General features: G+C 54.3%; 1 protein-coding gene across 6 annotated transcripts in view; it reads left to right on the top strand.

The window, feature by feature from the left end:
* Window positions 1-3,635: 3,635 nt before the first annotated feature.
* Window positions 3,636-20,664, top strand: part of HRH2 (histamine receptor H2) — a 30,514-nt gene continuing 13,485 nt past the window's right edge. For 2 of the 6 annotated variants that reach the window (XM_084636742.1, XM_084636737.1), the window contains exons 1-2: window positions 5,179-5,275; window positions 16,213-17,887. In XM_084636742.1, the coding sequence (XP_084492868.1) occupies window positions 16,782-17,887 (1,106 nt within the window). In that variant the 5' untranslated portion in view covers window positions 5,179-5,275; window positions 16,213-16,781. Of the gene's footprint in view, window positions 3,658-5,178; window positions 5,276-6,826; window positions 6,878-9,489; window positions 9,587-16,212; window positions 17,888-19,202; window positions 19,488-20,664 lie in introns of those variants that run through there. The other 4 variants (XM_084636741.1, XM_084636740.1, XM_084636739.1 and 1 more) reach the window with 4 other exon arrangements.

Below are 20,664 nucleotides of genomic sequence, written 5' to 3'. Positions count from 1 at the left end.
CCACAGGGATTGGTTCTTGGCCCTATGCTATTTAACTTGGCTGGAGGAAAACATAAAATCATCACTACTAAAGTTTGCAGATGAAACAAAAATTGGAAGAATGGTAAATAATGTAGAGGACAGGTCACTGGATCTCTTGGTAAACTGGGTGCAAGCAAACAATATGTGTCTTAATATGTGGCTAAATGTATTCATCAGGGAGCAAAGAATGTTGGCCTTATATACAGGATGGCGGACACCCTCTTGGGAAGCAATGACAGAAAAAGAGTTTGGGGTCATGGTGGAGAACCAGCTGAACACGAGCTCCCAGTGTGACTGTGGCCAAAAGGGCAACTGCCATCCTGAGATGCATAAAAACAGGGGATCTAAATAGAAGTGGAGAGGTTATTTTACCTCTACATTTGGCACTGGTGCAACGGCTGCTGGAATCCCGGGTCCACTTCTAGTACCCACAATTCAAGAAGGATGTTGGTAAACCGGAGCGGGTTCAGAGAAGAGCCAGGAGACAGATTACAGGATTAGAAAACCTGCCTTATAGCAATTGACTCAAAGAGCTCCATCTATTTAGCTTAACAAAGAGAAGGTTAAGGGGTGAATTGATTCCAGTCTATAAGTACCTACATTGGGAACAGGTTTATGTATTGGGCTCTTCAATCTAGCAGAGAAAGACTGATCCAATGGCTAGAAGTTGAAGCTAGACAAATTCAGACTGGAAATTAGGTGTAGATTTTTAACAGGGAGGGTAAATAATCACCTGAACAATTTATCAAGGGTTGTGGTGGATTCTCTGTCACTGATCATTTTTAAATCAAGGGTTTTCCTAAAAGCTCTGCTCTAGGAATTACGGTGGGGCAGGTCTCTGGCCTGTTACGCATGAGGTCAGACTAGATGATCACCGCGGTCCCTTCTGGCCTTGGAATCCATGAATCTATGTAGTGGTACGGTTAGGATACTGATCCAAAGCCCAGCGAACTCAGTGGACAGACTCCCATTGACTTCGCTGGGGTTTATTCCCAGACCTCAGTGCACTAACTGGATAGCCCCGACCTGTCAGTTTGGTGGATCCTACCCTTCTCCCTTGTGGACATTTGCCCACGTCACAGAAACTCCTCACAGTCTGACAATGCCACAGCCAACAGCAGCTCAGCTCTGACTGGGCTCAGCAGAGCCTTTCCTTAATTCTCCCCCCGAACTCAACTGCCCTTCCAGCCCCCTCCAAGCCACGCCTGTCACTCGCGTGCCAAGCAGAACAGAATCCGCATGCTGCACAGCACAGGCCCTGGCGGGGAGCAGGGGTTATTCAGTTAACCAGCCCGTGTGATGCCTGCTTCTTGATTGAACAGTCTGGCCTTTCTTGCTGGCTCCCACGCCTAGCGGGGATGCGCCCTGCCTGCACCTTTGTAGCTGAGCTGCTGGCTAGCACTTTGTTAATCCTTTTTAGTGCTCAGCCCAGATGCTGTGGCTGGCTGGGGCTTTGCTAATGGCTTTAAAAGGAAGCAAACTCCATGAACCCAGTAAGGATAGGTAACTTTCTGTCCAGCAGCCTGAGTGTCTGATCCTTGGCGGGGTGGGGGTGGATCTGGGGCTTGGGGTGATCATAGCAGCCTCTGGTTTATGAGGAGCAATGTGGAAGATCTTCTATAACTGGGGAAAGAGGGGTTGGGGCTGATCTTTGAGCTGGCCAGAATCAGGCCTCCTCGGGTAGCAGACCTCAGCCCAGACAGCGTGAGGTTCTCCTCTAGCTGGCACTGGTCTAAAGCAGGGGTGATACACTATTGGATATGAGAGAGATCAGACTCAGGACTCCACCGGGTTGTACGGCTTATTAGAAACTCGTGAGCCATGACCCTGCCCCACGCCCAGCCAGCCGCTGCCCTGCCCTGCAGAGCCTGTCCCAGGAAGGCGGCTGGAGACGAGATTCCAGTGTCCGGTTCACCTGCTTGGTAGTGAAAAGCAGCACCAGAGCCCAGCTCCAACCACCCCTTGTAGCTAGTGAGCTGGGAACCCTGCAGCCTGTTCCCGCCCAAGAGAGCAGCCATCCGCACAAAATTGCCCAGGAACATATCCCACCCCCACATAGGCTTGTAATCCCCTCCCCCGGGCTCTAGGGTGATGCTGGGCTCGAGTGGGGCCGTGGGGCTCCTGTTTCAAGGAACAGAGCGTACTGATGAGTAAGGGAAGGAAACAGGCATCCTCAATTCATTGGTCTCATAAAGCCAGCCTGTGCCAGGCCATGAAGAGAGGCTCTCAGGAAGGTTCCCATGTCTACCTGGATACGACGGGATTTGAATGGGCTCCAGGTGAAGATACTGGCCAGGCCTTGTGTTAGCAGCAGTCGATAATATGATACAAACTCACCAGCTGCCTACTGAAGGTACAGCCCAAGCACCCTGTGTACTGTTCTTGTGGCCACATTCACCTGGTTGGCTAGCCCGGCTTGGCTGGCCAGAGTGAGCTGGTTTGGAATGAAATTCTAGATCAGTTCCAGGCTAGCCAATGACTTGCAAGCATTGATTTGCCCCACCCAGGCCAGCCCAGCCTGTTAGGACCTTCTGACCCCCGATTAAACATGGCTCCTAAACACAGTAAAAACTCCAGAGCAGACAGGACCTCAGAACTTGTAGAAAGGACCTCTCACCTGAGAAGGGACATCTAATTCCTCTAGAGACTGGCCAGTCAGACTCAGGGAAAGCTATAACAGACAACCAAGGGGCCAGGGATTGAAAAGATTGGACTACTTGGAGTAGGGAGGAAATGAACAGATACCTGAGGGACTGACAGTAATGAATGGATGCTCCTCTGAAGCCCTTCTCCTAGCACAAGAACAACCAGAAAAACAGCACACTTAAAACCGATGGAAGGAAATACTTTGCACAACACAAAGGTAGCCTGTGGAACTCCTTGTCACAAGATCATGGCAGCTGAAAACCCCATTGAGGCTAACGCTGTGGTTTACAGCTAATCCTGCTGGGAACAAATCGGGTCAACATAGCTTAAAAGGAGGGTCCTCAGCTGAAAACCAGCCATCATTAGGTCTCCCGGCATTGCAAACAGCTGTGGAGTTGAAGCAGGGCTAGGGAAGATCGAGCCTTATGGTCCTTCATCTCTGCAGGCCATTGTCACAGCCACATTATTTCACAACTCCAAGGGCATCAGGAGCTGTTACGGGACTGGGCGGGACTCGTGCCAGCAGTGACTGCCTGGCCCCCAAAGAAAAGGCAGCTTCTCAGGACTACGTGTCAGGAGGGTTCCTGGACAGGGCATTGCTCTGCCTACAACCCACACAGTGTGTCGAGCATTTTGCACTGGCCAGGGAACACTCTTCCACTGGCAAATGCTCCATGGCATTGCTGAATTCGAAATGGTTTGCAGGAGTGGATCGATTTCATCGAAATCCGATGACAGACTTTCAAAGCATTTTGATGGAGCGTTTCGACCTTAGCAAAAGAAGCGTCTCCGTCTGGCCCGTGGCTGCTGGCCTGACCCCTCGGCCAGGAGAGAGGGGCACTGCGCCCAGCATCCAGTTCAGGCCCCTTTCTCAGTGCTTCAGCTTTATTTCTTCCCAATAGAGCTCGTACAGCACATCAGTCCTCCCTTCCCTCTGCACAGGGTCTTCTGCAAGGGCCTATCGGTTTCCACTCTACAGGCCACTTCTCTGTGAGTCCCCCTGTTCCAGGGCCTCCTACAGGAGCCAGCCTGCTTCCTGTACCTCCCCCTTTTACCCACAGGCTTCCTGCCACAGCCTCTCCATTCCTGGCAGCACTTCCCCCAACAGGGCCACATGCTGGCTTTTCCAGTCCCCTGCTCCTTACCTGATCAGTCCCTGCTGGGACTCGGGAGGTAGCTGATCTGTCACAGGCGAGGCTGGGCCCAGCCTCCCTTAAATTTCTAAATGAAATTTTGTGGGAAATGTCAAATGTTTGATGGCCTGTTCCAATCTGGGATGAAAGGACATTTTGCAATGTCGACATCTCCCGCGGAACGGAGATTCTGCCCTTCGATTGGAATCCACAGCTCATGCCCAGCCCAAGGTCCCACTGTCTGCCTCACCAGCTCCCTGCAGGCAAAATCCTTCTAGTGGGTGTGACAGAGACGGGTCCCAAGGGCCTTAAACCTGGCCTAGAACTGGCCATTTGAGCGTTGGCCTGCTAAACCCAGGGTTGTGAGTTCAATCCTTGAGGGGGCCATTTAGGGACATGGGGCAAAAGTTGGGGATTGGTCCTGCTTTGAGCAGGGGGTTGGACTAGATGACCTCCTGAGGTCCCTTCCAACCCTGATCTTCTATGATAAGCATGGGTTAGAGCAGCCCTGAGGCTTCTCTAACATGCTGGGGGCCAGGCAGGCACCTGCCTACTCAGTGACGAGGAGGAGCACAAAGCCTAAAGCCACACACCCCTCTGGTTCCTGAGCTGAGCAAAGGAACAGAGGAGCTGAGAACTGGGTGTCCCACGGGGTCTTTTGCTTTGCAGCTCAGACTTGGTGATGCAATCTGTACAAAGGAATCTGGTCAGTATATTCATGTTTCCTATCTACCGCAGGCCAGGCAGTAGCATGCCTTAACCCCCCGGGGCTGCCTACAATGTGTTAAACCCCAGCATGGGGGGCTTTGCAGGTGACGCTTTTGCATGGGGATTAATAGTCTATTTCTCCAGGAAACCCCAGTCAAGCTGCCAGGCCTGGTGAAAAGGCAGGGGAAGGATCAGGCAAAGGGGCTGCATTTGAGGATTACACACTAATCACCTTAACACTCTGCTGGCACATCGCACCCTTTCCCCCTGGCACTGCCCGCTCTAATGCCCCCTTCCACCAGGGGTTCAACCCCACAGCCCCGACCTCTCCCGCTTGCACTCCAGGAGGAATTGCTTCAGCTCTCAGCAGTAGTAGGCCATTATCCTTCAGCTGGCCCAGAGGTGAGACCTGGCCCGGAGCCGCAGCTCCGCGCGGTAGGCGTGCGCCAGGAGTCTCCGGGAGCTCTGTGCTTCGGGCCGGGCAGACCCAGACCCACCTTGGACCGAGAGGGAGCCCGCTGCCTGCCCGGCGCTTGGAGATCCGCCGGCGAGGGCGCTGCTGTCACTGCTGGATGCTCAGCGGCTCGGCCCCTCTCCCCCATCACGTGGGCGGGGAAGGCGCCCTGCTCCCGGCGGAGCGCGGCTCGCTGCGCTTAGTTCAAACCTGCCGCGGAGCCGCGAGCCTGGCGAGCTCCGCGCCCCGCTCCCACCCGCCCCACGCCGGCTGCGGGGCCGGCCAGCAGCGCCCCGGGTCCGCGGGCAGCCAGGTAGGGTCTCCGCGGGGCGGGGCGCGCTGCAGCGGGGGCTGGGCTCGGTCCCGTTCGCCCCCCGAGCCCATCCCCGGGGTATCGGGGCCGCAGCGGGTCGGGGCCGGGCAAAGCCCTGGGCTCGGCCCGGGGCGGGGGGAGAGGACGGAGCCCGCCGCCGGGGACCCTGCACTTCCTTCTGGCCCCCCCCTCCGCCCGGAGAATCAGCCCCCCGGCTCCGCAGCCACCCCCCAATGTCTGGCCCAGCAGAGCCTGGTGCTCTGCACCCCTGGGTACCGCTGCCTGCGACACCCCAGAGGCGGGTCCCGCAGCCTGGACACCCCCCCCGCCTTGTGCCCCTGCCCCGGCAAGCGCCCCAAAGGTGCTTCCCAGAGCTGCACAGGAAGGGGAGCTTGCCATGGGGGTGTTAGGGTGGCATCAGCCCCGACTCTAGTTTACGGCTGGGCTGAGATTTGCCCATGGAGAAGATTAACCCCCCCCCCCTGCTACGCCCCACCTTTGAGCTGTGTCTCCCCCTGGCCACAGCAGCATTGTCCATGACAAACCGATTCTGCCCTGGGCAGAGGAGCCCTCTGAACATTCGGCTCGAACAGACACTTGGCCGGGGTTTCATCCCATGTCTTTGGGGTCCTCTGGCCCCCCGCCAGCTGGGACCCTCCTCCCCTAGAGCATTGTGCCAAGGCCAGGGTGCCCACAACAGCCCTCTGGTGAAACAAACGACGGGCCCAGGCATCCTGCTGACCTCCCCCGGGCACTGCCAGGGGTCCCTGGAGGAGGGGAGCTGCTCCAAGCCAGCAGCCACTTCTGTTCCCCCTGACGTACTCACAGGAACGGGGCAGTTTTGTTTCTGCTTTTCTTTGTGTTGTGATTGTCTGAGCACCTCGCCCTGCTCTAGCCCTGGCTCCCTGCAGTGCCTCTGGGGGCCGGGGGGGTGGCCCTGCCTATGGGGCACAGAGCTTGCCGAGGAGGGGCTTGAGCAGGTGGGGGAGAGAGAGACTTGGGAGGGGGTGTATTGCCGCTGTGCAGGTGCTCGGCAGGGGGGAGATTCCAGCGTGTCCCAGATCATCCCCCACCCCAGCTCCCTCCTCATCCTCTCTTGCCCCACTCCATTTTCCCTAGCTCACCATGCAGGAACTGCCCAGAGAGCACCGGTGGGGTGAGTGGCCATGCAGAAGGGACGTGGAGGGGAGCTGGGTTGTGGCAGGGCCATGAGCTGCACAGTGCCCATGGGGGGGTGCAGGAAAGTTGCGCTGAGCAGCGATGGGGAGACGTGGGCCAGCAGTGGAAGGGAGGGGAGCTGTCCCCTGACAAAGCCCCTCTGGCGGATTTCTGCCAAAAGGCCGCAGGTTGGGGCAGTTGAGAATGTGTGCAGCAGGGCTCAGCGTGGAGGTGACCCTGTGACATTGACCACCAGCTGGAGACAGTGGTTTCCACCCCAGCTGCATGAGATTTTGTTTTTGTTGACATCCTCTTTCAGATCGCTTGGTGGTGGTAAATTCAAGTCTTGTTCAGATGTGAGAAGGACAAAGGGTTTGGTCGGGAAGCTGGAAACAGTGCTGTCAAAGGGTTCCTGTTAGACACACGGAAAGTCACTGCTCTGGGGTCAGTTCAATCTTTCAGGCCAGAAGGGACTGTTGTGATTACCCACTCTGAGCTCCTGCAGAGCACGGGCCAGGGGACCTCACCCCCGGATTCCTGCCACCAGCCCAATCGTTTCTGGCTGAGCTAGAGCTGGTCTATTAGAAAGAGAGTTACAGAGCTCCAGGGAGGGAGTATCCGCCAGGCCCCTGGGTTATGCCCCCGGTTAATGACCCTTGCTTAAAAATGTGCAACTGACTAAGTGCAACACCAAAGACCGACCCCGCAGGTCTCTGCCCCAGGGACGGACCATCCTCCCAGGACAGGGCTATGCATTGTGCTTGAAGTCTGATTCCCCTGTCCAGTTCACCATCCCTGATCCGGCAACAGCTAACCACTAGCCTGGCAGAGCCCAGTCGGGGAGAGAACCTCTGAGTGAGCTGGAGAACTTGCCAAGGCCCTGCTGCTCTGAAAAGGGTTCCCTAAGGGAGCCTGCTGCACTCGGAAACCAAGGCTCCCCCTCTACCTCCAAACCACGCAAATGTGAGGGGCTGTTGTCTCCTTACTAACAGGCAGTGGAGTGTTTTGGTTGCTGGCTCCCAGTACCAAAAGAAAGGGGAAGGGTCAATGGGAAATCAAGACCCTGAGACTGACAGTCCCCAGGAACAATGGGGAGAGGCCAATGCTCCAGGTTAGCCTGATTAGGGTGACCAGATGTCCTGATTTTATAGGGACAGTCCCGATATTTGGGCCTTTTTTTGTATGGGCTCCTATTACCTGCTACCCCCTGTCCTGATTTTTCACACTTGCTATCTGGTCACCCTAAGCCTGATAGACAGGGCGGGCAGGCTAATGAGGGAGTCAGGAGGCCAGGAGGTCCTGTCCTCCCTGTGAGCTGGAATTGTCTGGATCAGTCAGGGTGGGGCCAAGCTAAGGAGAGAGCAGGGGCCCGAGCTGAGCCGGGGAGCAGAGCTTGGGCAGATCCAGAGGGGCCAGAAAAGCAGCCCAGGAAGCAGGTCAGGGCTGGGAGCAGCGTTACATTAGCAGCCCACAGAGCAGACCCTGTCCTGGGAGCAGAGCTGTAGCAACCAGATCCGGAGGGGCCAGAAAAGCAGCCCACGAAGCAGGTCTGTGCTGGGAGCGGAGTCACAGAAGCAGCCCACAGAGCAGACCTGTCCTGGGAGCAGAGCTGCAGCAACCAGAGCCAGAGGGGCCAGAGAAGCAGCCCAGGGGGCTGGAGGCAGAGCAGCAGCAGCAGCCATGCTGGGGCTGGAGCCATCCAGAGCTGGGTGTGGTGAGCAGCTGGGGAGAGCGAGGGGGGACCCTGGGCAGCAGGCCCAGCGCAGGGAGACGCCCCAGCCAAGAGGCTCTGCAGGCCACACTTGGGGGGGATCGTAACCCCGACGGGACAGGGGCGACACTGGGAAGAAGGGTCTTGCCAGCTAGAGCCTGAGGGCATGTGGCCACCGCCAGAGCAAGTGTCCGACCCGCAGCCTCCCTGCAGCACGGCCAGGGCCTGGGCAGGGGCCTGGGACGTGGGAGGGACAGTCTGAACTGCCCTGACATCCCAGAGATGCTGGCTGTGACGTCCCCAGGCCACAGAGCGGGGTGACGGGTTTTCCTTTAACCTTCCCCATTTTTCCCTTATTTTTTTACATGGATTGCTGTTTAATAAACTGTGTTTGCTTAGAGCTGTAGGTAATGATCAGCGGGTCAGGGAAGCATCCAGTGCAGAGAGAGCACCCAGAGTGGGGACACCCTATACCCTGCTCTAAGTGACCATGACAAGGTGGGGGGTCGAGCTCCCCAGGAATCCGGGGCCCAGCCTTGTTGGGGGTTACGAGGACTCTTGCCCACAGGAGAGTGGGAGGGGAGCCCTCGAGGTCAGGCAGGGCTCTGGGTAAAGGAAGGGGGAGCGAGGACTCAGATCGTAGTGTAGAAGCCAGGAAAGTTCCCCACAATAGTGGGACTGTCCCCTGCTTACACAAATAATACCTGACTTAGTGGCTTAAGTGCATGTGTTGTGAGCAATTCACATTTGGCAGCCTCAGCTGCATTCTTTTCTCCTTGACCCCTTCCCCCATAAAGCCACCCTGTGTGCGCAGGGCCGGGAGTGTTCAGTGACTTGTCCTGGATCAAAGGGAGAGTCATGGGGAACAGCTACAGGGTGATCACACAGCAGGGAGGGGAAGAGGCTGCCTTTCCTGTGCTGGCTTTCCTCCCTGGGGTTCACAGCTCCAAGCAGCTGCATCCTGCAAACTCCCATGTCCCTGGAGGACGGCTCAAGCTGCCTGCTCTTTGCTGGGCCCTTTGAATTGAGGAGGTGATGGCCCGGTGCTTGCAGTCCAGCTTCCCAGGTTCAAGCCAGGAGATGCGTAGGTTCTGTAGGGATGCAGAGGAGGGTTGAAATGAAAATATCCTTGGCCCAAACTCTGCCCAGGCCCCACCGCTTTCCTGGGACACCCGCTGAATTCCAGAATCTCCCTTTTCTTCTTTGGCTCTGTGTTTTCCAGTGTCGATGGGATGGGAAACAGCTGTGACCCCGCCCAGAGCAGAGACTCTCCCCATCATTCTGACAGGGAGCCCATTCTCAGGAAATTGCCCTGCGGAAGAGATTCGGGTACCCGCTGCAGGCCTGTGCTCATGCCGCAGGGTGGATGGAGCCTTCCCTTCCTCTTGCGCCTCTGTGCCAGGGCTGGGTGCAATCCAAGGCTTGGCAGTGCACAAGAACCAGTGAGTGCAGTGCCTTTCCCCTGCGCTCCTGCATGTGTTGTTGCCTACCGGGGGCCCCCAGCAGCTGTGCCTGGGACAGGTGCTTTCTACCCCATCCCTACTGCGAACATCGAGAGCCCTGAACTTTTGCATGCTTAGCTGGCATCCTGGCCCTTTGAGGCTCTCATGTAGCAGAGAGGGACACTGGCTTCCCCTAGGTTAAAGAGACCCAACTCCTTCCTGGTTGCATTGTGAAATGTGTTCTGCTCCCACTCTGATGCAGGAATGTAATTAACAAAGCAAGGAGACTCGCCTTCTTGTTTGTAATCCTGAACTAATTAGCAAAGCACCAGAGATGAACCTGTTAAAAGATGTTAACAGCCAGGTCAGCAGCCCATAGGTCCATGGAGCTGCAGCTTTAGGGCGGGTGGAGTTGAAATGTTGGTCTGGGAAGGAGGAGGTTACCCCATGCCAGCCTAATCTAGCCTCCCCAAGCCTAGGCTGGATTCCCCACATTGCTGAACTAATTACAGGCCTCTTGGATATTCAGAGTCTAACTGTTCCTTGTCAATTGTCTTCATGGCACTGATGTAATGATGGCTTCTGCACAGGTCATCCTCGGGGTTTGAACTCAGTCCCTTCAGCACCACCCTCTCCTGCTTGAGCTGAAGGAGTAAATCTGTTAGCTGCTAGCAGTAGTAGGGTATTATCCTCTAGTGGATAACGGGGTGTGACACGTACATGCTGTTTCAGTGTGGTACACTGAATTTGACTTATCCTGCCACTGCCAGTTGGTTGTTGGTAGCAGGGAAAACGAGCTTTTCCCTTGGAAAAACCTTTCGGTAGGAGCAAGCCACCCTCCTCCTCCCACCAGTCAGCAGGTAGATTGTTATTAAGAGTGCTTTGCTTCCTGCCTTAAACTTACTGCCTGCTGTTGCTATGCGCTGTTAAAAAACTGCAGCGTTCCAACCTAGAGAAGGCTGCTTTTCAGTGGCAGGTGAAGTGTTCACCGTGTATAGCTGTGTAGCGACATCCATAAAACTCTTTGGAATGGCAGGTTCTGCAGCAGCTGTGACGATGAACGTTGGTCGCTCACCAGTACAGCTGCTGAAACGTGATCAGAGATGCTCTTCCCCCACCCCAAGGGCTGAGGGTGTTGCTGCCATGCCCCTGGTGTGTCTCTGGGATGAAAGGGCTAATCTTCGCACCCAGGTTCACTCGATGCACTGAGCTCCCACTCTTGTGCCATGCAGGCCCATTCATCACCTTCTCGTACGTCTACAGAATCTTCCCTTCCACGTCTTCCCCACAGCCAGATCGTTTCCCTGGGGAAAACGGGGACGTGGCCCACGCCGAGCTGGGCCACAGGTGCAGCACGCTTGCCCTATGTGCGCCCTAGCCCAGAGCTCGTTGCTTCGGCCTCCATTTTTCCATCATGCAGCACCAGGAAATCTGTGAATTATTTACTCATCTTATCTCTCAACTCCGCCCTGTGCTTGGCTCTGGTATTTTTGACCTACTGCCAGTGCTATAAAGCATCTCTTTATGAATTTTACATTTTAATTGGATCTGTTTTGTTTTTTCCTGGCAGAGAGATTGAATTGGAGCATGAAAATTTACCTCAATCATCTCCCTGATCTAGCACGTTTAAACACCTGGAGTTACTGCTCTTGCTTCATCTCTGCAGTAACTTTCCAAGGCTTCTCCAGTAACTGGGGTTCTGGGGCCAGGTCTTTGTGCTCTCTGCATGTGCATGGATTGCAGAGAGCCTCTTCCCATTTACACTCGGTAACTCTGTCCGCTTCAGTGGAGTTACCCAGGCCTGGGTCTCTCATTCTGTCCGCAGGTGGAAGTCTGTCCAGGCCCCTGGTCGTTTCCACGTGGAACATACCCATCTGGGGAGAGAAGGAAGGAGGACGTATTGTCCTCTTCAAACCCAGTCCGTCTGAAAAGACTTGAGGAAAGGGGGTCACTGCGCAATGTGTGAGATCACACGTTCACTTTTTCTTAAGTCAGCGGATCTCGAAAAGGAGTGCACATACCCCTGGGGGTATGCAGAGGTCTTCCAGGGATACATCAACTTATCTAGAGATTTGTCTACTTTTACAACAGGCTGCATAAAAAGCAGTAGCGAAGTCAGTACAGACTAATATCTCATACAGACAATGACCTGTTCGTACTGCTCTGTGTACGATACACTGACATGTAAGCACAATATTTCTATTCCAGTAGATTTATTTTATTTTTATACAGTAAAACGAGAAAGTCAGCAATTTGTCAGTAATAGTGTGGCTGTGACACTTTTGTATTTTTATGTCTGATTTTGTAAGCAGGTGGTTCTTAGGTGAGGTGAAATTTGGGGATACGCAAGACAAATCAGTCTCCTGAAAGGGGTACCGTAGTCTGGAAAGGTTGAGAGCCACTCTCTTAAATATTCAGTGATACAAACCATTTCCTGGGAGGGAGGGAAATAGGTGAATCCTAGGGTTGGAAACTGGGAAGTCCTGAGTTCTAATCCTGATTCTGACTTCCTCTGTGGCTTTGGACAAATGGGAGCTGCTTCCTGCCTCGGTGCCTCAGTTTCCCCTTCTGGAGGGAGATAAATAATGCTGCTTGGCTGCCACTCAGGGGATTGCAAGGGTCCATTAGCTCAAGTTTCAAAGTGCTTTGGAGACAAATCCCATGATGATCAGCTGCCAAACACTCTCTTGTGTTGTAGGGGTTTATTAGTGTTATCTTTACCCTATCTATTTCTGCTCTCCAAGTGAAGGACACTTCATTGTTTAGAGATTGTCAAGCCAGCCAGACACAGACCCTTCTACTGGCTTCTCCCAGGGGACAGTTCAGTAAGAGAAGGTTGTTTTCTGTTTCACTACACCAGAGCGCAAGGAAAACATTGCTTCCTTTTCATGGTAATGGTATTTTTCAGACAGGACTCTTGTGGGGACTTATTTATAAAATAGCCACACGCCAGCAGAAATGATCTTTCATCCGAGTGTAATTCTTGTTTCATTTTTAATCATAATAGAGTTTCATAGAATCACAGAATATCAGGGTTGGAAGGGACCCCAGGAGGTCATCTAGTCCCACCCCCTGCTCAAAGCAGGACCAATCCCCAACTAAATCATCCCAGCCAGGGCTTTGTCAAGCCTGACCTTAAAAATTCCTAAGGAAGGAGATTCCACCACCTCCCTAGGTAACCCATTCCAGTGCTTCACCACCCTCCTAGTGAAAAAGTTTTTTCCTAATATCCAACCTAAATCTCCCCCACTGCAACTTGAGACCATTACTCCTTGTTCTGTCATCTGCTACCACTGAGAACAGTCTAGATCCATCCTCTTTGGAACCCCCTTTCAGGTAGTTGAAAGCAGCTATCAAATCCCCCCTCATTCTTCTCTTCCGTAGACTAAACATCCCCAGTTCCCTCAGCCTCTCCTCATAAGTCATGTGCTCCAGAGCCCTAATCATTTTTGTTGCCCTCCGCTGGACTCTCTCCAATTTATCCACATCCTTCTTGTAGTGTGGGGCCCAAAACTGGACACAGTACTCCAGATGAGGCCTCACCAATGTCGAATAGAGGGGAATGATCACGTCCCTCGATCTGCTTGCTATGCCCCTACTTATACATCCCAAAATGCCATTGGCCTTCTTGGCAACAAGGGCACACTGTTGACTCATATCCAGCTTCTCGTCCACTGTCACCCCTAGGTCCTTTTCCGCAGAACTGCTGCCTAGCCATTCGGTCCCTAGTCTGTAGCGGTGTATGGGATTCTTCCGTCCTAAGTGCAGGACTCTGCACTTGTCCTTCTTGAACCTCGTCAGATTTCTTTTGGCCCAATCCTCTAATTTGTCTAAGTCCCTCTGTATCCTGTCCCTACCCTCCAGCTTATCTACCTCTCCTCCCAGTTTAATGTCATCTGCAAACTTGCTGAGGGTGCAATCCACACCATCCTCCAGATCATTAATGAGGATATTGAACAAACCCAGCCCGAGGACCGACCCTTGGGGCACTCCACTTCATACCGGCTGCCAACTAGACATGGAGCCATTGATCACTACCCGTTGAGCCCGACAATCTAGCCAGCTTTCTATCTACCTTATAGTCCATTCATCCAGCGCATACTTCTTTAACTTGCTGGGAAGAATACTGTGGGAGACAGTGCCAAAAGCTTTGCTAAAGTCAAGGAATAACACGTCCACTGCTTTCCCCTCATCCACAGAGCCAGGTACCTCATCATAGAAGGCAATTAGATTAGTCAGGCATAACTTACCCTTGGTGAATCCAGGCTGACTGTTCCTGATCACTTTCCTCTCCTCTAAGGGCTTCAGAATTGATTCCTTGAGGACTTGCTCCATGATTTTTCCAGGGACTGAGGTGAGGCTGACTGGCCTGTAGTTCCCCGGATCCTCCTCCTTCCCTTTTTTAAAGATGGGCACTACATTAGCCTTTTTCCAGTCTTCCGGGACTTCCCCCGATCGCCATGAGTTTTCAAAGATAATGGCCAATGGCTCTGCAATCACATCCTCCAACTCCTTTAGGTCTCTCGGATGCCGCGCATCCGGCCCCATGGACCTGTGCTCGTCCAGCTTTTCTAAATCGTCCCGAACCACCTCTTTCTCCACAGAGGGCTGGTTACCTCCTCCCCATGCTGTGCTGCCCAGTGCAGTAGTCTGGGAATAGTCAGAAACTGTTTGGAAAAGACTTTACCCATTTCACTGGCAGGACTTCACTAGACCACATCACAAAACCACATGACTCTTATTAAAAGAAGTTACAGTCGTCTCTAACTATGTGCCGTTATTGCGGCATTAACGGGATTGTAAGCTGGGGGGCTTGGTTCTGCTCTTGTCGTCACGGGTGATACACCGGTGTAACTTCATTGATTCCAACAGCATGATTCCTGATTCACACCTGTGCAACTCAGAGGCAGAATCCAGCCTGCCGTGCCTTGTGCTGTGTCGCCACACCATGCGGTCGTGTCCGGGGGGAGTTTACTGCAGGCGGGTAGCCTTTGCTCAAGAGAGCTCATGATCCAGCTCGTGGGGGCTGCAAGCGAAGACTGGAGCGCGCTGGGAGAGGCGGGGTGGCCTCCTCTTGCAACACTTGGTGTTTCTCTTCAAGCCCCAGATGCTGACGTTGTGGGCTGATGGGAGAACCCCCCCTTTCGATTTTAACTAAGGCCGTTTCTTGCCCTAGTGTTCTTGGACAAAAGCTTGAAAATGTGACCCCTCAAGGCAGGAGGCAAACAACAAGGCCCCCCAGATTTAGCATTTTTAAGCCAGCCTCATGATTTCTGTGGCTTCGTTTCGGGTTGCTGAACACTAGGAGTTTTCCGAGCCTCCCGGACCTGGTGCATGGCTCCGCCCAGCGGTGTCAGCTTTTCCATGCAATATCTTCACACGCACACCTGCAAATAAGCACTTGGCTGCCCCCACTGCAGGTAACAAAACCCTCATATGCAGACTATCCATGCAGCCAGGAGCCACCTTAGCACTGCATGAGTCCATTCGCCCAGGGTGAGTCTCAGGGGAATAGTTACTTGATAGGGTTGATTAGGTTCACAGGAAATCCAATTTGTTTTTTAAGTTCACACTTATTATTCTTACTGACTGAGCCCTGCAGGGGAAGGGAAGAATGATTTGCTTGTTACAAAGAGAAGCTGATTGTTCCTGGTATGCATGGTGTGCTGGCAAGGCACAAGGAAAGAATGGAAGCGCCTCTCCCAAAGGACTTTATTGTTCTCCTCTGGACAGACTAGTTGAGGGGCACATGTAGGGCAGCAGGTGTGTGTGTGTGTGTGTGTGTGTGTTGGAGGAGGGTGCCCGGGCATCTGTCAGAGTCGCTGTTGAAAGGCTTTGCAGAAGAGCCTTCTTGGAAGCAGTGCTGGAGAGGGAGACCACTCCAAGCACAAATAGGCTACAGTTTCCTTCTCTAACGTGCCTGTCTCCTACCCAGAACTTCCCAGAAATATGCCATGCAGATCCAAGGGAATTGTTTTCAGTTAAAGAGAGGTGCTGGGTCAGGCGCTCCTAGGCGCCAGCTCAGGGCTTGGGAAGTGCAGGGAAGTTACTGGGTGGTGATGGTTCAAAGAACCAGCCAGGGACAACATCCTGGCTACTTAAAGATGAACTTTCTTGCTCAGAGCAAAACAAGAGCAAAGACCAGCCTTCCCTTAACACAAAGGTCCGTTCTGCTGCCGGCCTGGAAACCTGCCATTTAGTGCTGTGTAGGGCGGAGAGCAAGATCTGGGGTCTGGATTCCAGCCGCCAGGCCTGAGTCTCCCCTGTCTTTCGCTGATTTGATACCAGTGCAGCTCCGTTGACTTCGGATCACGGCAGCTAACAGCAGCATAAGTGAGCACTGGCTCCGGTCCCCCCACTTCCCAAGCTGCCGGCGGCGGGAGGTGTGGGTTTGGTTTCTGGTCCGTCTGTCCCTCCCTTCTCAAGGGGATTGATCTGAGTCCCCGAGAGGGACAGGTGAGCAGAGCAATGCCATGGAGTTGGCTGCAGGGGCCTCGCTTGGCACAGCCATTGATGTTCCTGGGGTGGCTGGAACCCCCAAGCAGCCATTGCTGCTTTCTGCAGCAGACCCTCTGCCATGTCCCCATTGCACTGACCGCAGGCCTGATCTTGCCCTTTCCTTCCAGAGTCTGAGCGATGAGTAGTGGCTGCAGCTCAGGGCCAGAGGCATGGACCAGCCGGAAGGAATGATGTAGAAGAATCTCCCTCCCTACCTTCTCCAGCCTGACCATGTGGACGGAACCAGGCATGGTTGAGACCCTACGTGACTCAGCGCCTCTTAATTTCTCAGAGAGGAGGAGGAGAAGAGCGAGGAAGAGGGAGAGATTGAGACTCAAAGGCAGCTGCCAGAGAGGCGCCTGGCAGCTGATGTACTGATCCCCAGCTGGTACCGATACATGGGCATGATCTATGGGCATTATTTCTGCATAGAGCCCACGTCCTCGCCTAGCTCTGGGTGCAGAGTCCCTGACTGGTTCCTGGCACCTTTACGGAGACAAAGAGCAAACAAGTGAACACAAATCTCTATGCCCAGAGCGTGGGTGCCCGACTGCGAGGCTGGTTTGAGAAGGGCTCTGGGGACATTCGTTGTGGGCTCCAGTAGGACCCTTTATCCAAACAGCTGCAGAGCGCAGACAGAACTGGGACATCATGGTAGCCCAGATGGGAGAGGACTGATTGCCCACGCCTCCTTGCCATGGATCCATGTCAGAATGGCACAGCTGCTCTGAAAGGCTTGGGCTGCAAACCACAGACAGTGCTAATTGGGATCGTGCTCACTGTACTCATTGTGGTCATCGTCTGCGGCAATGTGGTCGTCTGCCTGGCTGTCTCCTTCAACCGCAAGCTCCGCAGCCTGACAAACTGCTTCATTGTCTCCTTGGCCGTTACCGACCTGCTGCTGGGCCTCCTGGTGCTCCCCTTCTCCGCCATCTACGAGCTCACGTGCGAGTGGCACTTCGGCCCCACCTTGTGCAACATCTACATCAGCCTGGACGTCATGCTGTGCACGGCCTCCATCCTCAACCTCTTCATGATCAGCATAGACCGCTACTACGCCATCACAGCCCCGCTCCGCTACACCCAGCTGGTCACCCCTCTGCGGGTGGCCGTGGCCATGTTCGTCACATGGGTGGTCTCACTGATGGTCTCCTTCCTGCCCATCCACCTGGGCTGGAACACCAACGGCACTGGTGTGCAGAACACAGGCTTGAACAACAGCACGGAGTGCAAGCTGGCGGTCAACGCCGTGTACGGGCTGGTGGACGCCTTGCTCACCTTCTACCTTCCCTTGGTCATTATGTGCATCATGTACTACCGGATATTCCGAATCGCCAGGGAGCAAGCCAAGAGGATCAACCAGGCCACCTGCTGCAAGGCCGTCAGCCCTGCGCTGCTCACTGTGAAAGAGCACAAGGCCACCGTGACGCTAGCAGCCGTGCTGGGGGCATTCATCATCTCCTGGTTCCCTTATTTCACGGTGTTCACTTACCGAGGAATGGAGGGGGACAAGGTGGATGAGACGTCCCAGTCCATAGTTTTATGGCTGGGCTATGCCAACTCAGCCCTGAACCCCATCTTGTACGCTGCTCTGAACAGGGACTTCCGGACAGCCTACCAGCGCCTGTTCCACTGTCGAAGGGTGGGGCCCCTCTCCAGGAGCACTCCCCTCACCTCCACACATCTGCCCCACTCCAGGGGGAGAGCCCGCAAGCAAGCACTGAGCGTGCAGGAAGATAAGCCTCTGAGGATGCTGGTGAGGAACGGGAAGGAGAACTCACTCGCTCAAGAAGCCATGGAAAGGTAATGCTGCTTCCTCATGTTGGTTTGGTGGGGAGGTCCGGGATGGGGCAGGGGAGAGCAGGGACAGGAACATCACATGGCTTCAGCTTTATGTCCAAACTAGTTCTGGGCTTAGACTTGATTCTGCAATGCCCAAAGCACAGGGTACATACCCAGTAGGCTTGGATGCACAGTATGGCACAGGTAACAGCAGGGAGAGAACTCACTTCCCCTTGCTCTGCTAGCACGTGAGCGACAAGAGAATAGTCCCTTTGTAGTGTGCAGTATAGGGCCATGGACACGCAGCTAGGCAGTTCTGATTCCACCCACCAGAGGACAGTGGTAATAGCCAATTTGTTACAAGAGCAAATGTGAAATGACCCCTTCAGTCCCTCTGCCCCTTCCCGCAAGCATGTGAAGTTGGATAATAGGCTGGAGAAGATGGGGAGGATGGGGGCTAATAGGAACTAGCCAGGATTAGCTCAAGAGCCGTGTTTAGCTCCAGGGGGGGTGGACAGCTGGCTGCATGTTCCCTTGCAGCCCTTTTGTTTGTTGCCTCTGGTACATTTCAGCTCTCTTCATGCTCTGCATCTTAAAGCAGGAGTGGCAGCAGCATCTACCGCTGTGGTTAGAGCATGAACACTGGTGCCTCAAGCAGCGCAGCGGGACAGAGGGAGAGTGTATCTCCAGGGCAGAGACATCCTGCAGCACCTCCTTCAATTCTGGGACAAGGATTTGGAAGAGAATTGGGCTTTTCCACAGAACGGGGAGCCCAGAGCATGGCCATCCGAGTCCCTACCTGTAGGGCAAGGACGAAGCTGGCATGTTCACAGCAGATGTATAAAGAAGTTAGAGCAAACATAGAATAGTCTCGCGGGGAGGTTGCAATGTGACCCTGTGCTTGAGAACCCCAAAACAGAGAGTGAGGAAACAGGCTGCTCCCTAAAACAGAGAAGCACAACTCCCCCCACCTTGCTTTACGCTGGGTCTTTCCACCCTCGCTGTCTGCTGCTGGAATTGGGCCACCCAGCTCCCGTGCCTTTCTCAGAGCCCCCTGCCTGCAAGCAGGGCCAGGAGATCCCTCAGCCTTACTTTGATACCACGTTCCAATGTACCCCAGCAGCTGATGCTAATAATGCAAGAGGCAACCATATAGGGTGACCAGACAGCAAGTGTGAAAAATGGGGACGGGGGTGGGGGGTAATAGGCACCTATATAAGACAAAGCCCCAAATATCAGAACTGTCCCTATAAAATCGGGACACCGGGTCACCCTAAAACCATAGCACCTGCCAGCTAAGGTGCTCACCAGTAAAAATACCATTTGCACATTACAGTGCCGTCTGCTGGAGGCTCTCGATGTACTTTACTGACACTCTGAATGAGCCTCGCAGGGAGGGGGTGAGTTCTCCTCTGCACGTTCAGGTCTGGCTACCCTTCAAATGCTACAGCCGCTGCCATGCGTCAGCGTAGACAGGAGCTACGCCAAAAGATGGGGGTGTCACGGGCTCTTGTTTCCGATAAGCTGCTTTAACCACAAGCCCGCAGTGCTCCACGTGCAGGTTTCTATTGCTGGTGAGTTCAATCCACAAGCGAGTTCTGCTTATGTTTCCAAGAAGAGTCCAGTACAAGCTAAACTTAAGGCGGGGTGCGTTGGCTTTTCTTTTGGTTAATATGCAAATGTTCATGCAAATTAGGCCATTTCTCAGCATCTCTGACTCGGAGCCCCATCCCGTACACTGACCGCCATCACTTCCACATTGATCCGGACGAGCAGTGGAAGGGGGGGCCTGAGGCAGCGGTGCCTGGAAAGTCCTAAGGTTGCTGCAACCAGGAGAGGCTAGGGCAGGTTACCTTGTGAGGCTTCACCAATGTGCTGGGCAGAGCCACAGTTGTGAGCTCTGAACCAGGCCCTGCCAGCTCCTCTGTTCCCCAGAGCCCGGGGAGGGGAGTCTAAGGGATGGAGGGAGCGCTGATCTTCCCACTCCTGTGAAAGAGAGAAAAAGGAAAGAATGCAGCTTGTTTTCCTTCCTCGCTGCGAGTGATTCCTGCTCCTTGCAGGCCTTTCATCTGACCCCTGAGCTGCAGCCCGATAAGCGGCTCAGAAACGTTCCACCCAGCAGATAGCGCGTACGCTCCCCGCCGCCTTTCCTGGGAGCGCCAACAAAGGGCCGATTCTTGGCTTTATCCTGGCTGGCGCTGGTGGTGGAGAAGCAAGGAGCAGGTTTCCTAGCCCATGGCTGGAGAGTATCACTCCGGGGCCGCGCCCTGCCCCAGCCTCTGCCAGGAGTGATGCTGCTCACCCCTGTCCCAGAGTGCTCCATACATGTCCTCAAGCACCTGCTGAAGGTACAAAAGGCTGGACCCAGCATGGTAGCCTTGCAAAGAGACCCTGGAGGAGCAGCTGGCCCAAGCACCAGTGCCTCATTGCTGAGACCCCAGGGCCCACTGCACCTGCTGTGATTGTAGGACATCCCCTTCCCACCGCCAGGCTCAGCCCAGTGCGTCCGTGCTCTCCTCTGGTCCCAACTGATGCAGGCTCTTGCCTACAGCAAGCTCAACCTTGAGACGTCTGGAGTGGGGATCTGCACCGGGTCTCCACTGCTATGTAGTCAAAGTTCTGCAGCCTGACCTGCTTTACAGGGCTGGTTCTGGTGAGTGCCGGTTCTGAAAGGCCTTCTTCCGCCAAGCAGAACTGGGAGAGGAAACTCTGCTTCCAGGCAAGGAGCACGCTGTTTATTTGTAATAGCTTCGTGATTTTAATTCGCTTGTTAATTGTAACTTTGATCGGTGCTTTTC

Source organism: Lepidochelys olivacea (assembly GCF_965140295.1).
Source record: "Lepidochelys olivacea isolate rLepOli2 genome assembly, chromosome: 8".
Classification (NCBI taxonomy): Eukaryota; Metazoa; Chordata; order Testudines; family Cheloniidae; genus Lepidochelys; species Lepidochelys olivacea.
Note: the sequence above shows the minus strand (reverse complement) of the source record. Positions and strands in the feature narration are given on the sequence as shown.